This window comes from Panthera leo, chromosome C1 (genome assembly GCF_018350215.1).
Source record: "Panthera leo isolate Ple1 chromosome C1, P.leo_Ple1_pat1.1, whole genome shotgun sequence".
In the NCBI taxonomy this organism is placed as follows: Eukaryota; Metazoa; Chordata; class Mammalia; order Carnivora; family Felidae; genus Panthera; species Panthera leo.
Genome location: NC_056686.1, coordinates 172,203,263 through 172,220,557, shown reverse-complemented (window position 1 = coordinate 172,220,557; position 17,295 = coordinate 172,203,263). Strand labels below are relative to the sequence as shown.

General features: G+C 38.1%; 1 protein-coding gene and 1 long non-coding RNA gene across 5 annotated transcripts in view; one reads left to right on the top strand and one right to left on the bottom strand.

Moving 5' to 3' along the window:
* FSIP2 (fibrous sheath interacting protein 2) overlaps positions 1-14,245 on the bottom strand; it is a 99,448-nt gene extending 85,203 nt beyond the window's left edge. For 3 of the 4 annotated variants that reach the window (XM_042949375.1, XM_042949378.1, XM_042949379.1), the window contains exons 1-8: positions 14,053-14,245; positions 13,585-13,710; positions 8,990-9,151; positions 8,170-8,259; positions 6,962-7,101; positions 6,181-6,319; positions 5,573-5,683; positions 2,189-2,315 (exon numbers count right to left, since the gene is read on the bottom strand). In XM_042949375.1, the coding sequence (XP_042805309.1) occupies positions 2,189-2,315; positions 5,573-5,683; positions 6,181-6,319; positions 6,962-7,101; positions 8,170-8,259; positions 8,990-9,151; positions 13,585-13,710; positions 14,053-14,151 (994 nt within the window). In that variant the 5' untranslated portion in view covers positions 14,152-14,245. The remainder of the gene's footprint in view (positions 1-2,188; positions 2,316-5,572; positions 5,684-6,180; positions 6,320-6,961; positions 7,102-8,169; positions 8,260-8,989; positions 9,152-13,584; positions 13,711-14,052) is intronic. The other variant, XM_042949376.1, reaches the window with a different exon arrangement.
* LOC122226360 overlaps positions 14,180-17,295 on the top strand; it is a 30,494-nt gene continuing 27,378 nt past the window's right edge. Inside the window, exon 1 of the long non-coding RNA XR_006205593.1 lies at positions 14,180-14,253. This is a non-coding gene — a long non-coding RNA (uncharacterized LOC122226360). The remainder of the gene's footprint in view (positions 14,254-17,295) is intronic.

Below are 17,295 nucleotides of genomic sequence, written 5' to 3'. Positions count from 1 at the left end.
GGGAATTTGAGGTAACAAATGTTTAAAATGTCTACTTGGAACTCTTTTCCTATTTAGAAAGTTAACAGTTGAGTTTGTAGGAATGTATATAGTTACTAAAGTGATTTCTTTTCTGAAGCATGAGATTGTTTTCATTATTTTGATGAGCTGAATAAATTGAATTAGCCCATTTAGCAAATATATATTTTATACACAAACACATACACATGAATATATACATAAATACAGTACTCTCTGCTCTGTGAAAACAAAAGTGGGAGATATGATATTATGGGTGATTAAGACAGTGGGAAGTATGTAATAAGTGTATTGAGAATAATACAAAGTACTATAAGGGATTCAAAGAAGAAGGATCTTCCAATTAGGGCTGTTAAGAAAGACTTTGTGGGGGACGCCTGGGTGGCTCAGTCGGTTAAGCATCTGACTTCGACTCAGGTCATGATCTCACGGTCTGTGAGTTCGAGCCCCACGTCGGGCTCTGTGCTGACAGCTCAGAGCCTGGAGCCTGTTTCAGATTCTGTGTCTCCCTCTCTCTCTGGCCCTCCCCCGTTCATGCTCTGTCTCTCTCTGTCTCAAAAATAAATAAACGTTTAAAAAAAAAAAAAAAGAAAGACTTTGTGGAATGTCACTTACAGTGGGGCTTAAAGAAATGTGGACTGGGATAGATGGACACTGAGCACATCACTCCAGGCTAAGAAAATTGGACAGAGAGGTACAGAAGTAAGAAAAGGACCTTGTGTGTTAGGAATGGTCAGTAGTCTCATTTGATTGGACAATGAAATAAATTGAGTAGTTACTATAGACTTTTGAGATCTTTGTGAGAATTTAGGAGTACTATTTTTGTTTTTAGATCATGAACTGTAGCTCAAAGAGGTTAAGTAATTTGTCCAAGCCATTTGAATGGCTAGATTATTACGGTAAAGCAGTTTGGTAAAGATTATGGACTTTAGCAGTTTAGCTCTAGAGCCTAAGTACATCACCCCTAGATGATAGCTGCCTTCTTCAAGGAGGTGGTATGAAATAAAGCTTAAAATTTAGGTTTGAGTTGGGCTCTAGGTAGTGATGAATGGTTGCCTCAAAAGTCTGAGCTTCAGTTAAGAGGTGATGGAGATCTTTATGTTTTGGGAGCAGAAGAAAGCCTCAGAACAGATTTAAAGTGTAATTAGTAGCAGTTTGAAAAATAGATTTGAAGTAGGTTTGAAAAAAGAGGCAATGAAAACTAGTTAGTAATCTACTGGAGTGACACAAGGAGGCTTTCATCTAGAAAGAGGATTGATAGGACGGAGGATGATCTTGTTCTTTCCTGATACCACATAGGATAATTTTTTTTTAATTTTTTTTTTAACGTTTATTTATTTTTGAGACAGAGAGAGACAGAGCATGAACGGGGGAGGGGCAGAGAGAGAGGGAGACACAGAATCCGAAGCAGGCTCCAGGCTCCGAGCCATCAGCCCAGGACCCGACGCGGGGCTCGAACTCACGGACCGTGAGATCGTGACCTGAGCTGAAGTCGGACGCTTAACCGACTGAGACACCCAGGCACCCCCCACATAGGATAATTAAAGCAAATCTACATTTTTGTATTCTGGCTATGAAATTGTAGTTAACATCATTAATTTAATTTAACAAACTTAATGTATTTTATGAGCTTAAAGAAAGCTGGTAGAGATTGGGCATAGCAAAGTCATGACTGGATATCCCTCCTTTAAACTCTTCATTTCCTTCTTTTGTCTTTTCTTCCTTACGCTCCCTTCTTCTCCACTTCCTCCCTTCTTTATTCCCCGACCTCCTGCCTGCCCCCCCCCCCCCACCTTCTTCTGGTACTGTCTATTCATTATGGCTGGGAAAATAGTAGAATACCATGTTGGTTATAAAATAGCAATTACCTTACATGAAAGTTTTTAAAGTTTCAGTAGCAAAAAATACATTATTTTTAGTATAGGGAAGTCAGAACTACAGAATAGACAAGCTTGCTACTAGACCACTTGATAAGATTATTTTACTTTGTTTTAATTTTTACATATATGTCTATTTTTCCACTTGAACCGTAATAGAAAAACGCCTAGAACTGTGCCTAACACAAAGCAGATAGCAATTGTAAGCAATCAGAGTTTTATGAAAGGATTTTTACGTAAATACATAGATAAGCATTTTCTACATAGCTCCATCAGCTTTTTAATATTCTCACATTCACTATATGTTCCATCTTGTCCTCTGTAATGAAGTGTGTTGTTTCTCATCTCTTCTCTTTTAAAGCCATTTTCTTGCATTTTTTGTAAATGATAAGCCATTTTTTTCTCTAGAAGGGCTTGTTTCTAAAATATTAAGATATATAAAATTAATGTCAGCTTTCTGTTTAAAAATGCAAAACAAACACTTAAAATGTGAGAGTATATGTTGGAAATCAACAGTCACTCCTGTCTTAAGCTTCTGGGCTAATATTGACCCTCGACGTACCAGAAAGAAAATAACTGCACAGAGAAAGAACCCTAGAGATCTTCCACGGGTTCCCTAGAGTATTTAGCAAGAGAATGGATCAGTACAGGTATGCGAGGAAACAAACAAAGGCCATCCTAAAGGATTAGAGAGAAAAGTGCTTGGTACCTGTCTATCATGCCTATTTTCACCATCCACTCCAGAAAAATGTCTTAAGTCACAGGGCATTGGGTAGAGTACTAAAATGGGTCTTGGTTCAGTAGTGAGGAATAACTAGTATAAGATTAAACATGGCTCTGGTCCCATCTAACAAATCTTAAAAAGCAAGACTTAAAACAAACTGTTTCCAAAGAAATTATCTACATTCAAGAAAAAAGTTAAAGGATATTTAGAAGGATATGAAAATATTCAGCATCCAAAAAGTAAAATTCATGATATCTGACATCTAATCAAAAAGCACCAAGCATATAAAGAAGCAGGGAAATATGATCCATAAAATGAGTCAATCAATCAATTAAAATTGACCCATAAATGATACAAATGCTAGAATTAAAGGTAATAATACTAGAGCATAACTGTATTCCATATATTTACAAGGTAAGGAAAAGACATGGAAGATATAAAAAGGACCAAAATCATTTTTTTAAATGTATGAGATGAGTAATATAAGATATGCATTAATAGCAGAATAGACATTGCAGAAGAGATTAATTAAAGTGCATTAAGGAAAAGAAACCATCCAAAAGGAAAGATTGAGAGAAAAAAAGTTACAGAATGAAAGAGTATATGTGAGGTGTGGAACATCAAGCAACCTAATTAATATATGCCTGTACAGAGGAGAGAAGGGACAAAAGAAATATTTGATAATAATGTCCATTATCTCTTTTTCTATTCTAGGTTATAACAGGGGTTATAAGTCAGTGCAATCAGGCAAGAAAATGAAAAAGCATCCAAAGAAAAGAAATAAAACTACCTTTATTCATAGGCAACGTAATCATTTATGTAGAATGTCAATTGGCATCTAGAAATAACTTACTAGAATGATTTTTTCAATGTAGACTACAAGATGAATATAAAAAATTTGCTTTTCTAGATACTAACACCAAATCATCATAATTTAAAATTAAAAATACCAATTATAATTGCATAAAAATTATGAAATACCTAGGGATGAATCTATCAAAAGATGTGTAAGACCTGAAAACTGCAAAAATTAAGGAAACCTAAATAATTGGAGAGAAATATTTGGTCCACAAGTTGGAAGACTCAATATTATCAAGAGATCAACTGTGCTCAAACTGACCAATAGAATCAACATAATGCTAATCTAAATTTCAGTAAGATTTCTTGGTAGAAACTTAAAAGCGGATTCCAAAATTTATACAGAAATGTGAAGGATTTAGATTAGCCAAAACAACTTTAAAATGGTAGAACAAACTTAAAAGGTTAGCACTACTGATTTAAAGAACTATAAAAGGTACAGTAATCAAAGCAGTGTAATAGACATAGATCAAAGAGTAGAAAAGAATACAAAAATACACTATACAACTGATTTTTGACAAAGATACAAAGGCAAAATCTTTTAAAGATTTCCATAATTGTAATTTAAGCACATACATTGGAGTAAAATGTATGTCAATATAAAATGGTGTCAATCTGAAAAAAATATTAAAATATTAAGAAGCATACACCAATGAATTGAAAACTTCTATTAAAACACAATTCAAGAGAAACAATTTAGAATAACTCCATTGGAAATATCAATACTTGAGATATCTCTCTGCCATGAACATGGCTCAAGCTTCCTGTGTTGTCACCATGTCTACCATCAGTGGTAGCGTCTAAAAGCACTTCCAGGGCCAGAACTTGTCCCATTGCACTGGTTGTCACGAAAATTGGTCAGGACTCCTTGAATAGTAATTGGCATGAGGCAAAAAGGGGAGACCTGGGACATTCTGTTGCTCTACAAACCAGATACTTTCAGAAATGTCTGGAAGCAAACAAAAAGGTCAGTTTGGAGAGAGTTCCCATTGCAAAAAAGTGATTATTAGAAAATAATAATTACAACAAAGTGAGATAAGCTGAGCTCACCGTATGAACCTTGAAAATACTAAAAGGTATATGTACCAAAGTAGAATAAAAGATTATCATACATATTTAAATTTACATTAATAAAAAATATTACATAGCAGTATATATCAATATAACCAAATTATGTATATCTTATACTACATCTAGTTTGTCAACCATAAGCTACTGAGGGGAGCCTGGGTGGCTCAGTCGTTTAAGTGTCCAGCTCTTGATTTTGGCTCAGGTCATGATCCCAGGGTTGTGGGATCAAGCCCTGTGCTGGGCTGTGCACTGAGTGTGGAGCCTGCTGAAGACTGACTCTCTCTCTCTCTCTCTCTCTCTCTCTCCCCCTCCCTCTCAAGATTCTCTCTCTCTCTTTCTCTCCCTCTGCCCTTCCCCTGTTTTCTCTCTCTCTCTCTTAAAAATAAATAAATAAAAATAAAAACCAATAAGCTTTGAAAATACTTGTAATTTTAGACAAGTATTAATCCACATGGAGAGTTGTCAATGTTTTTTTATTAAATGAAAGAGCAATCTACAAAACACCCTGTAAGGTGTAATAACATGAATTTATTTATTGTAATAAATTTTCATAGAAATATCACACAATGTGTGCATGTATCATACAATAGGTGGTGCTAGGATTACAAATAATTTCTTTCTCTTTACACTGGTTTACATTCTAAATCATAAGATATTATGTATCATTTAAAATAAAAAATAGTTACTCTAAAAAAATTAGCTGGTAGGGAAATATTGAGAACTTTTCCCAAGAAATTCTGGGAGTAAGAAAAATCAGTTTATCATTTTTTTCCTGGAACAATTACTAGTTTACGTCGTGAGATAAAGTGAAAAGCAGTTGTATCAAATAATAAGGCAGCACTTTTTTGATTATAGTCAGAATATAATATAGCCAAAATATATCCGTAGCTTTCAGTTTTGTATAATGCATATCATTTGGGGTAACTGGTCCATTGTTATCTCGCAAAGTGTACTTTCAAATACCAAAACTAGCAAAAGCTTCTCCTCAAACAGTCCCAGTTAGAGGTTTTAAAGCTCACCCCACCTTCCTGTCACTCTCTTCTCTGCTGCGACGCCGTTGTTCCTCTATCCTAGCTTCTCTTTTAACATCTTCTCCAATCCTCATCAGAAGTAGCATCTCTTTTGTCTTCCATTCCTAGGGAGCACGGAGTTACATAATCAGTACATGCTCACACTAAACCTTTGTATTTTGCCCACCACCACCAAGCAAATTAGAACACGTCAGGGGCCCAACAGATATCAGGTCAAGCATAATGAAAGTCATACATTGGGTTTAGGATGGGCTTTCCTTACTGCAGTCCTATTAACAATGCAAGATGGTTATTTTTTACTAAAGCTGAATTAAAAATCTCCCCCCCTCCCCGCCAACAATGAAGACTTTAGGGGAGTTAAATAGTGTCTAGTAACTTTCACAATCATCTCTTTAAGAGCAGGTATTGGTTCATATACATAGTTTGTGCTATCAGCCTTATTATTTTATGTAACAACTTGTATATTATAGCTGTGAAGAAAGATTAATGGGGATATATGATTCAGACCTGAAATGACTTCAGGAACTATGATGGACAACTAGTTACAAATGAAACAGTTGTATACAGTTTTTCTCTCAATATTTTAAATTTGTTATCTCACCTCTTCAATTTTTCTACGAAGACTAAGTTTTCTTCTTGTGTGTTCTCGCTGTCGTCTTTCTTCTCTATCCATTCGGAGCAGGTGTTGCTCTTCTGCTGTACGCTCAAGTTCTAATTCCCTATTTATCATATCCAAATATCTAAGTAAAAGTGCAAATACAAGTAAAGGTGTATTGGCTGTTTCCCTTATGACGGCTTCATCTGCTTTGATATTCCAAAACCACCTTCTGGCTTAGTTTTTGTTTCTTAAACTACAAGAATTTTATTGACTTTCTATCAGCTCTGTTCATAGACCTTCAAGCCAGCATGATCTCATGGTTCCTGAGATCGAGCCCCACTTGGGCTCTACACTGACAGCAGAGAGACGGAGTCTCTCCCTCTCTCTCCCCCTCTCTCTTTGCCCCTACTCTGCTCATGCTCTCTCAAAATAAGTAAACAAACATTAAAAAAAAAAGAAGCATGTGCTAAAGATACTTTCCCTCATCTCCTACAATAGGAAAGGTTTTGGATCTGATTTGTTCTTCAGTTATCAGCTTGGATTACCTTTTGGATTCCCAGAAACCCTGTCTTCTCTGGTAGAAATTCCTCTTCATACCTTTGCCACCATAATTTCCCAATTCCTGTACCTCTTGGTCTCCTTTCCTCTCCATAGTGGGGACAGTAGTGGAGTTAAATAGTGTCTTGTTATCTAAAAAAATTCCTACTTTCAATTCTTTCTAGTATCTTCTTCCATATTTGGGTCTACAATATATACATAAAATATGCATTAACTTCAATCTTACCTGTTCCTTATTAATTGTTCCTGGTCCTTAATAGATTGGGTGTCTTCCTGTAACAACCAATTTTGGAACCGTGCAACATCAGAACGTCTAGGTATTTGATTGTTTTCCTGTAGTTTATTTACTTGCTTTGCAAGCATTTCCTATTGAAAAAAGTATGTCATATATACACACATAGACATATATGTACATAAATGTGAATATAGATAGATATACATATATATGTATACAAAATCTTTTTGCATTCTTCAGAAATAAAACTGTCCTACGATATGCCTTTTTATTTAGTGCTTAGTACTTTGTGAATAGCTGCTTCTGTTTAATTGCATTTAAACCTATTATAGACATGGACAACTGACCCAAAATAAAGATGTCTTTCTCGGAAAATAAATGATAAATATTTCATCATATTTTTCTACTTATTCTGAAAAAGTTAAGTGAAAATAAGAAAGAAGGGGAAGAGAAGCTCTAGGCATAGGAGAGAAATTGGGGAAAATATAGAACATTTAATAGTATAGAGAAGTCATTATCATTCTTTTACAACTCTTAACCTTTGAACATAAATTTGTGAAAGTACACATACACATACATTTCTCATTTTTATCCAACTCACTCGAGCCTAAAACCCGAATTCACTCATGCACATGTGCATGTGTGCACACACTCTCACACAAACTTTGAGTCAAAAATTGAAAGGAAGTCACTATCTATACCCACTTATTCTACATCAAGGCATTCCACTTCACCTTTAATAACATTTTTTATTGAATGAACACAGCTGCATGTGTGTGGGTACACATACACAATGTACATGTTTCTTGAGTCACCTGTAGGACATTATAACTATCATATACTTCCTCTCCTGTTATTCCCACTGTTTTGGGGGTTCCAGATGAAGAATCTTGCTAGCCCAATAGACTCTTCCTATTGGTCCTCGCTCAGGTAGAAGTGACATGTCTGAGTTGCTAAATTATTACTAAATTATGTAAGCTACCACAGGCATATTAATAGATGACTTGGTCCCTTTTTTTTTAGCTCAATATAGCAACTGTGTTGGTCACAAAATATTATTTATTCCTCTTCGAAATTTTATTTGGAAAAAGTAGTTTGTCAAAATTAAAGGTAAAAATATTAAAAGAAAATATTTTGCATACAAAGAAAGCTTTCTTCCAAATCCTAGGTAAAGAAACCATATTAAGTATTTAACTTACTTGATCTCTCATATAGTTTCTTTCAAAGTCTAATTTTAAACTGGTAAGATATTGCCTGTACTTATTCAATTCCCTCAAGGTACATACAATCTAAAAAACAAAACAAAATAATAACAACAAAAATATATGAATACAAATATTTAAAAATCATTAACAATTACTTTCTGGAGGAAAAAACAGTAATGGAATACCATTTGATAATATTTTGGTATTAAGAGTAATAAAATGCTAACAATTTTTCAAGCAGGATCTCTCTATAATTTTTAACCCAGAGGAAATATCTTTTCCAAACCATTACTTTATTAATATGCATTATGCCATGATAGAGGATTTAGTACCCACAACTGGAGTTATTAAAAGACCAATGTAATAAAAATGTTCAGCCCCAGTAAGAATATAGTCCATCAATATTCCATCAGACTGATTTTGCTAGGTTCCTATTTTGTCTCAAGTTTTTAAAAAGTGTATGGGACATAATCCTTGACAAGCATATAGTGACATTAGAGGCAGAGAAAGAGGACTATGATACAATTGGGAAAATTACCTTTACCTCCCCAAATTATTTGGTAATCATCTTTTGATGGTATAAAGAAAAAAGGTGAGGGAAGAAGTAGTTTCATTTAGAAAAAAGCGATTGTCTGATTTCCTTTGACCCAAATACTGAGTAATTTATGAAATTTCCCATTAAGTATTTCTTCTGACCAAATTAAAGGTGATACAGACCCCCCCCCCCCCCCACACCCCGCTGTAAGGTACAGAAGCAAGCCTTATCAAGTCTTAGAAATTTGCAATGATTAAAAAGAATTAATCTTCAACCCACTTTATTATTGCTGGTGATATAGCCACCCTTCTTTAATCTTCTCAGGATATCTTTGCGCTTATAGTATGCTCTTAAATGTGGATCATGGAGACTTTTATATTGGTTTTCCAAAAGTCGACAGTAAGGATCAGTCAGGTTAAAACCGTAAGAAGGTCGAAAAAGCTGTAAACACAGATTTAAAAATATTATAAAGGTAAAACTAATGAAATTCACTTTTAAATGTTAACCTATCGAAATGACTACACTGTTCATCGAAAGTAAAGCATGCATGAAGAATCTGGTGTGGAGAAAAATCAGCAACAGAAAAGCCTTGGATTAGGTAACATAAATTTATTATCTCTCCCTCTTTTCTCCACATGATCCTATTCTAAAAACCTACTCTCATTCAATTAATTCCTTCTCTGATCTCCATCAGTCCTTGGCCCTGAGCCAGAGAAGAAAGAAGGGAAAGGAAAGAAAGGGAATAGGATAAAATTTGTTTTAATGTATAAAGAAAGCTAAAACTTTCTTTTCCTCCTCCCTCTTCCAGGTCAATGTACTCACTTCATTTAAAGTATAAAGGGATAATATTGTGATTATATATCAATAAACTGAAAATGAAGAAAATAGAAGTCTTTTATGAAGATTCATGGAAACAGCTTTTTTGTTTTTAATTTTTATTTTTTATTATGAAATTTATTGTCAAATTGGTTTCCATACAACACCCAGTGCTCATCCCAACAGGTGCCCTCCTCAATACCCATCACCCACCCACCCTTCTCCCCACCCCCCATAAACCCTCAGTTTGTCCTCAGTCTTTAGGAGTCTCTTATGTTTTGGCTCCCTCCCTCTCTAACCATTTTTTTTTCTTCCCCTCCCCCATGGTCTTCTGTTAAGTTTCTCAGGATCCACATAGGAGTGAAAACATATGGAATCTGTCCTTCTCTGTATGACTTATTTCACTTAGCATAACACTCTCCAGAAACAGCTTTAACAAAAATAGTAGGAGTAAAAATCAGATTTTAAAGATAATGGATTAAAGAGTTATTTTGTATTGGGGGTCTTATCTAAGGCAAGAAACCCAACGATCCCTGAATCCTACAGTTAGGAAAAAAATCAAGGTCTTACAAAGTTCAACATATTGAAAAACCAATTATAAAAGATATTGATAATGGGGTACCTGGGTGGCTCAGTTGTTAAGTGTCCGACTTAGGCTCAGGTCATGATCTCATGGTCTGTGAGTTCAAGCCCCGCATTGGGCTCTGTGCTAACAGTGCACAGCCTGCTTCAGATTCTCTGTCTCCCTCCTCTCTCTCTGCTCCCCCCCCCGACCAACAACTCATACTTGCTACCTTTCTCTCTTTCTTTCTCAAAAATAAATAAATAAACGTCAAAAAATAGATCTTGATAAGACTGAAGTTTCTTCATATGTGTAAAGACCAAATACCACCTTATACAATAATCATTAGCATATAAAAGAAGGAAAATATCAGCTAACAGTCATGTTTCTCTGTTACTTTAGAGAAAACAGATGAATTATCTACTCTCATTTATAAATTACATTACCAAAGTGAGGTGGATTGTCTTGTGTGTGAGTTCTTAGTCCATTTTTCAATGGCAGGGTGGGATAATGGGTTATGGGGGAATTTCTCAAAGGGAAAAAGTGGAGGATATAAGTGGGTGTGGAAGTTGTCCTGATATTGCCTTTGCATTCTTTCTTTCTGCTTTCCTTTAAGTTTTCTTGCCCAGAAAAATGGAAGTTCTAGTCTAAAGTACTGTCAAAGCAGGAGTTGTCTCAAGTGAAAGGCAACTGGAATGTGCGTAAGATGTGGGACCCTGAGAGCGCCTGTGCTGCTTGGGGCCTTCAGTTCTGACTGATAAGACCCCACACACTGTGCACCAACCCAGATCTGCCTGCAGGTACCAATTTGTGACCTCTGTGTTCAGTCTGGCAGTAGCCACCACAGTCAGATTCCAAACACTATTGAGCCTGGCCGGGTGGGACCCTATAAAGAACTCCTTTAAGGTAGGTGGGAGGATGTTTCATATGTGGGCAAAGGGGCAGGCTGCGGGAACCTGATAGGATGCTAGCTTTCCTTTTCCATTTAAAAGCCTCCTTGATAAGTTTTTGACCTCTTGTTTGACACCAGGCTTCAATTTCTTCCAAGGCCCTAAATCATAAAGCAGAATTCCCCAGTTACCAATGCTTCTCTGAGGAGGCAAAGAAAAGAATCCCATTGGACAATGTTTTGAATTCAGTGAGACCAGATATAAAGACCATATCTTTCCTGTAAGGGGAACAATCAACAATCATGAGTCAAGGAGTGGACCGATCATATTTTTCTAAGATACTGACATCTTTTTTTAAAGATGTTAACATCTAAGAGATGTTGAACATTAGCTGGAATGGCAGTATATTTCTCAAGACCAAACTTGGGCTACTGACCTGTAAACAAAGAACACCTTTTAGACATATCCATTCATTGGAGCCAGCGTAACCATTCTGTTGTCAATTAAAGTGATTAGTTTCCCTTAAACACACACACACACACACACACACACACACACATACAAACTAAAAGTATAAACATAAAGCACCAGTTTATGGAGGAGATTGTACTGAAAGAAAAAGAAGGATCTCACAAAGTCATTCTCCAGGGAAACAGTCTGGTGCCTAATTATGATTAAATGAAGATAGTTTGGGGGAAATGAATATAATAAAGAATATAGAGAGGACACATTTTAAAAAAGTAATTGACAAGTGAATTACTATTTGACAGAAATGGTAATTCAGCAAACAATATATTTGAATAAGCAAACAATAGACAGGGCTAAGTTTACACTTAGCCTACAGAAGGGATATTAGAGGTTTCAAGCATGTTTTAGGAAAGCTAGTTTGTTTGGATGTGACTAAGTCTAACAGTGCGAGGTGGCATAGTTAGTTCTAATAGAAGAAATTTGTTTTTAAAAAGAAAAATTAGATATTTTCCAGAAAAAAACATACTTTTTTTTTAAGCTCATTTATTTTGAGAGAGGGAGAGAGAAAGCATGAGCAAGGAGGGGCAGAGAGAGAGGGAGAGACAGAACCCCAAGCAGGGTCCACATTGTCAGCACAGAACCTAATGTGGGGGTCAAATCCATGAACCTGTGAGATCATGACCTGAGCCAAAGCTGGACGTTTAACAATTGAACCAGCCAGATACCCCAAAACAAAACTTACTTTAAGAAATAAGTTTATTAAGATCAGTAAGGTTAAAGCTGTTTATTAGGCAAGTATCAAATACCAAGGGACCTTATTCATTTTTTTAAAATTATTTTGAAAGAGAGAGAGAGAGAAAGAGTGAGAGAGAGAGAGAGAGAATCATGAAGTGGGAGGGGCAGAAAGAGAAGGAGAGAGAGAATCCCAAACAAGCTCTTGCTGTCAGCACAGAGCCAGATGCAGGGCTTGAACTCACCAGTTGTGAGATCATGACCTGAGCTGAAACCAAGAGTTGGACACTTAACCAACTGAGCCACCCAGGTCCCCCCCCTTTTTTTCGGGGGGGGGGGGAGGCTTATTTCTGATGACATCATAGATAGAAGAAGGGCACGGGGTCACTCAGAATTCTTTCTCATAATTTTTTTTTCAATATTGATCAAAGAACCACTGAAAAAGAATGCACTGAACTTTCTTCAGCATTAGTTACTGGGTCAAAGGCTGGGGAGGTTTGAGGGTAGAGGTATGGAGGACTAAAAATATGAAAGAGTTTGAGAGAAGCATACTATACCCCAGTATGATTTAAATTATAAACATAAAATTATACTGTTGAGTGAAACTATATAAACCAAGAGCAATGCAAATTTTAAGGAAATACAGCTAATTGGGGGCTATCATACTTCAGAAAGAATCTTGAAAGATGGTTCAGATTCATAGACTGGGCAGAAGAAGAAAGAATATGCCAGGTTTGGGAGACAAGGCACAGAACAAAGGAACAAAGGCACAGAAATACTAATGTAGTATGTGTGAGTAGGTATAAAAGACCCCAAGTGGAAAAAGCTGAGGCTTTGGATTGGAGGAAAAAACTGGATGAGGAAGTTGGGGCAAATCATGCAGTCATTAGTTAAATACTGAACATGTCAACTCATTTCAACTTCATTTCTTTCTCACTTAGTATATGAAATAGAATGCAACTCAAAATAAAATAGTAGGAAATTGTTCTGTAATTAGAGTTTTGTCCAAGTTATTATTGGTTAAAATCATAACACAATCAAATATCCAGCTATCCCTGATAACCTTCCCCCTCTCAACCAAATATGTTTGCAATAAAACCTCACTAAATAAGTAGATGTAAAGTGATAGTATAAAGACATGTTAATATGGTTCCATAAATTATAAATTAAGACAGAGCTAAGAATCTAAACTTTCTAGCCCACGATTCTGTTCAAACTATACAGATGAAGTTGCCTGATAGGCATCCTAAGCAATATCTTAGGTTAGATATGGGGTTGGCTATCTTTTTCGTCTGTATATCAGTGCAGATTCCCTTAATGGACTTTGTATGATGTAGTTCCTGTATCTAACAGCAAGTAGCAAAGGGCAAAGAAAACCAATGTAAGACAATTAAAAATTACTTTACCTTTTCACCTAACTTCGTAGTATAGTATAAAGTATTGCTTCCTGGGATCATAGGCAACTTGACCCCAAGAGGCAGATCCAGTAGTTGACCCGCTCCGACCCCTGGAAAGTGGGTTTTGTGCACGCCCTGTCAGATGCAATTGAGAGAGTTTGGTCTTTCCTTTTAGGTATTAGGCCAATGTACTCCTACTCCAACCAAATGAACTCTTACGGTCAAGGTCGAAGGGTCCCGCCGTACCAGACAGCCCTGAAGACCTCCCGCTCCCCCGGACACCGCCCACTCTTCGCCCCCAGAGCCACAGCCAGTTGTGGCCAGCAACCCAAGCCACCACCACCGGCCGCGCCGCACGAGGGCGCCAGAAGCGGGCGGTTAGGAATCGCGAGACCGGTCGGTGGCTATCCCTGCCCCCGCCCCACAGGGCCAGAAGCCCGGGCCAAGGACCACGACGCCGGGCTGGCTGCTACTCACGTCTCCGCATTGCTGGCTCTCCGAGGCTAGGCCACTGGTGGCCGTCTTGGTGGCAGCGACGCTGGCAGCCTTAGAACAGGCGCTGAGGTACAGCTCCATCGCCAGCCCCGGGCCCTTCTACCCTCAGCCGCCCTCTCCTGTGTCCTTCCTTCGCACCCCTTTCCCCGTCGTCGTCCCTCCGTCGCGACTGGATCCAGAATGGTCAGTACCCCGCGTCCGCGAGGCCCCACCCTCGTGGCGTTCGAGGCTCCCAACTTGGAAGCGCCGGAAGGGTGGAGCCCTCCCCGAGGTGCTTGCTGCGTGAGCGTCCCAGGCTCCGGGAAGTCGGTCCCAGGGGCCTGGTCTGAGAGTCACAGTGTACCATTTCTCTCTCAAACCAGTACCCCTCAGTCATACCAAACAAAAACCCAAACTTCGAAAGCTGTCTAATTTCTCCTGGCCTCCAAAAAGCTATGGTTTGGCCCGGGTTGGGGGAGGGGGGGCATTAGTGGGGGTGGGGGTGGCGGTGGGGGAGGGGAAGTGGAGTAACAGGGCAAAACACAAAATCCAGGAGTGATTGTACAGCCCACTGTAGGGACAGAGGCCTGGTTTTCTATATGTGCCTCCTTACGGACACTGTGATCGCACTCCGTCCCCAGGTTCCCACTCCAGGTTCACATAAGGTCCTTTGACTTCCTTCGAGGCTCACTGCCTTTCTCCTGTCCTCCCTCTAGTCTCCTCCTTTCTTTCTAGCTCTCTTCCCTCACTCTCCTACTCCCTCCTTCTTTCTGACTCCCTTGCTTTCTCCGTGATCCCTCTTTCTCCTCCCGTCAACCATCCAGCCAGAATTTATAAAATACCTGACTCCTTGGGCCCATCAGTGAGTGGAGCACTGAGGATATGGCGGTGAGTGAAATTTGGCCCCTTCCTTCAAGGAGCTAACTAGACTAGAAGTACTTTGAAGGCCCAGACTGTATCTGATTTGTCAGCAATGTGGATTTAGACCTTTAATATTCTTTAACCCACTGTTGTTCTTTCTTATTTCTGGGCTATTTAGTAATAATACCTACTATTTACTAACGTACTAACTCTAGGTACTGTGCTAAACACTCACCACATTTAATCTTTCTAACAGCCTTCCCAATAGTTGCCTCTTTTTTCCGCAAAGGTTAAAGAAGAATTATAATTACTATTTAATAATGGCCCCAGAGGCAGTTTCTTAATCAATACACTAGTTTTACATCTGTTCTATTTGTTTTATGGGCACTCATATGCAAAGTACTCCTAAATTTGAACTCTGATTTTAAGATACAGTCCACTGCCCCTCTCCACATAGATGTCTCGCAATCGTCTCAAATTCCACGTACTCAAATCTCAACCCATCCCCTTACCAAAACAGGACAAAGCCAATGCCCTATTTTTCCTGCATTTCCCATCTCAGTGACAATATCAGTATCTACCCAAGCCAGAAACTGAGAAATAGTACTAGATACTTAACTTTCCCCATATTCCCCACATTCAGTTGATCTCGTAGTCCTAACGATTTTATCACTGAAATTAATTGGACCTGTCCTATCCACCTGTACACTACTCCCTCAGTTAAGCCACTCATCATTCTTTTGTCTGTGTGATAGCCACAGCCTTATCTCTCTGCCACCTTTACCCCAGCAATCCATCTTTTATCAAAGTGCTATCTGATGCCATCTCTCTCCTCTGTAGTAAATCTCCAATTGCCCTAAGACTTAACAAAGCATATAACAGCCTCTGTGACTTGGCCCTGTGGTAGTTTTCTCTTGCTGCTGTAACAAATTACCACAATCTTTGTGGCTTAAAACAATACAAAGGTATTATCTTACAATAATTGAGGTCAGCAGCGTGAAATGAATCTCATTCTGCTGAAAACAAGGTGTTGGCAAGGCTGCATTCTTCTAGAGGCTGTTGGACACAATCTACGACCTACCTCTTTATGGTTTCTAGAAGCTTTCCCTTTCTCCCACTTCAAATCCAGCACATAGCATCTTCAGTTGTCTCTCTGATCAGACCTCTGCCTCCCTCTCTATAATTAAAAATCTGTTAATTATATTAGGCTCATCTAGATGACCTACAATAATTTCTTTATTTTAAGGTCAGCTGATTAGCAACCGTATTTCCATTAGCAATCTTAATTCCTCATTGCCATGAAACACATATTCACAGGTCTTGGGATTCACAGTCACAGGACTGCTGAAGTGTCATCATCTCTACAAAGTTTTTCTGACATTCTAAGCTTTGGCCAAATTTGCTTCCTCTGTGCTTTCCTCCATTTTAGCACTTTTCATATTACATCAAAAATATCTCTTTACCTGTCAGTCTCCCTTTAAGGGAATGGAAACTCCTTGAAAGCAGCTATTGGTTTATTCACACACTTATTTATGTACAACACTTAGTATAGTGCCTAGCAAGCATTTAGTGAGCCCCCAGTATATTTTTGTTGTCTTGACTTAGGCATACATGAATGAGAACCCATCAAAGCGTTTTTTTTTTTTAAATGTTTATTTATTTTTGAGACAGAGAGAGACAGAGCATGAATGGGGGAGGAGCAGAGAGAGAGGGAGACACAGAATCCGAAGCAGGCTCCAGGCTCTGAGCTGTCAGCACAGAACCCAACGCGGGGCTCGAACTCACGGACCGTGAGATTGTGACCTGAGCCAAAGTCGGATGCTTAACCGACTGAGCCACCCAGGCCCCCCCCCCCCCCCATCAAAGCGTTTTAAGCAAATTCTCAATTTAGAAGATTATTCTGGCGACAATATGGGGAATGGATTTCTGGGGTTAGAAGGCCTGAGAGATTTCACTATGTGTAGTTACATAGGCAAGAAACACTGAAGTCCTGAAATAAGGAATCTATAAGAATAAAGGGGAAAGAATGGATTTGAGGCAACATTGTAATAACTTTGGTTTCTTCCTCATCTCACCTACTTTAAAAACAATAGAGTTGGAGGGATGATTGTTATGGTGAAGCTGACAAGAGTAGATAATCTTGAATTTTAGAGAAGAACAGTTAAATCAGAAAAGTAAATTAATTCCCCAAAAAAACCCATCCAACAGGTTAAGTTCTTTTTATATGGATAGCAGTTAGAAAGTAAGAATAGAGAAGAGAAAGCCCATGATAATTATGTTTGAAGAAGAATTTGTTGTATTCTTAGAGATGACAGAGGAGCATGTGTTTGAAGTTTCATGAACTTCGGGGTCTTCTGTGTTGGCCCACACAGAGCTGAATAATCC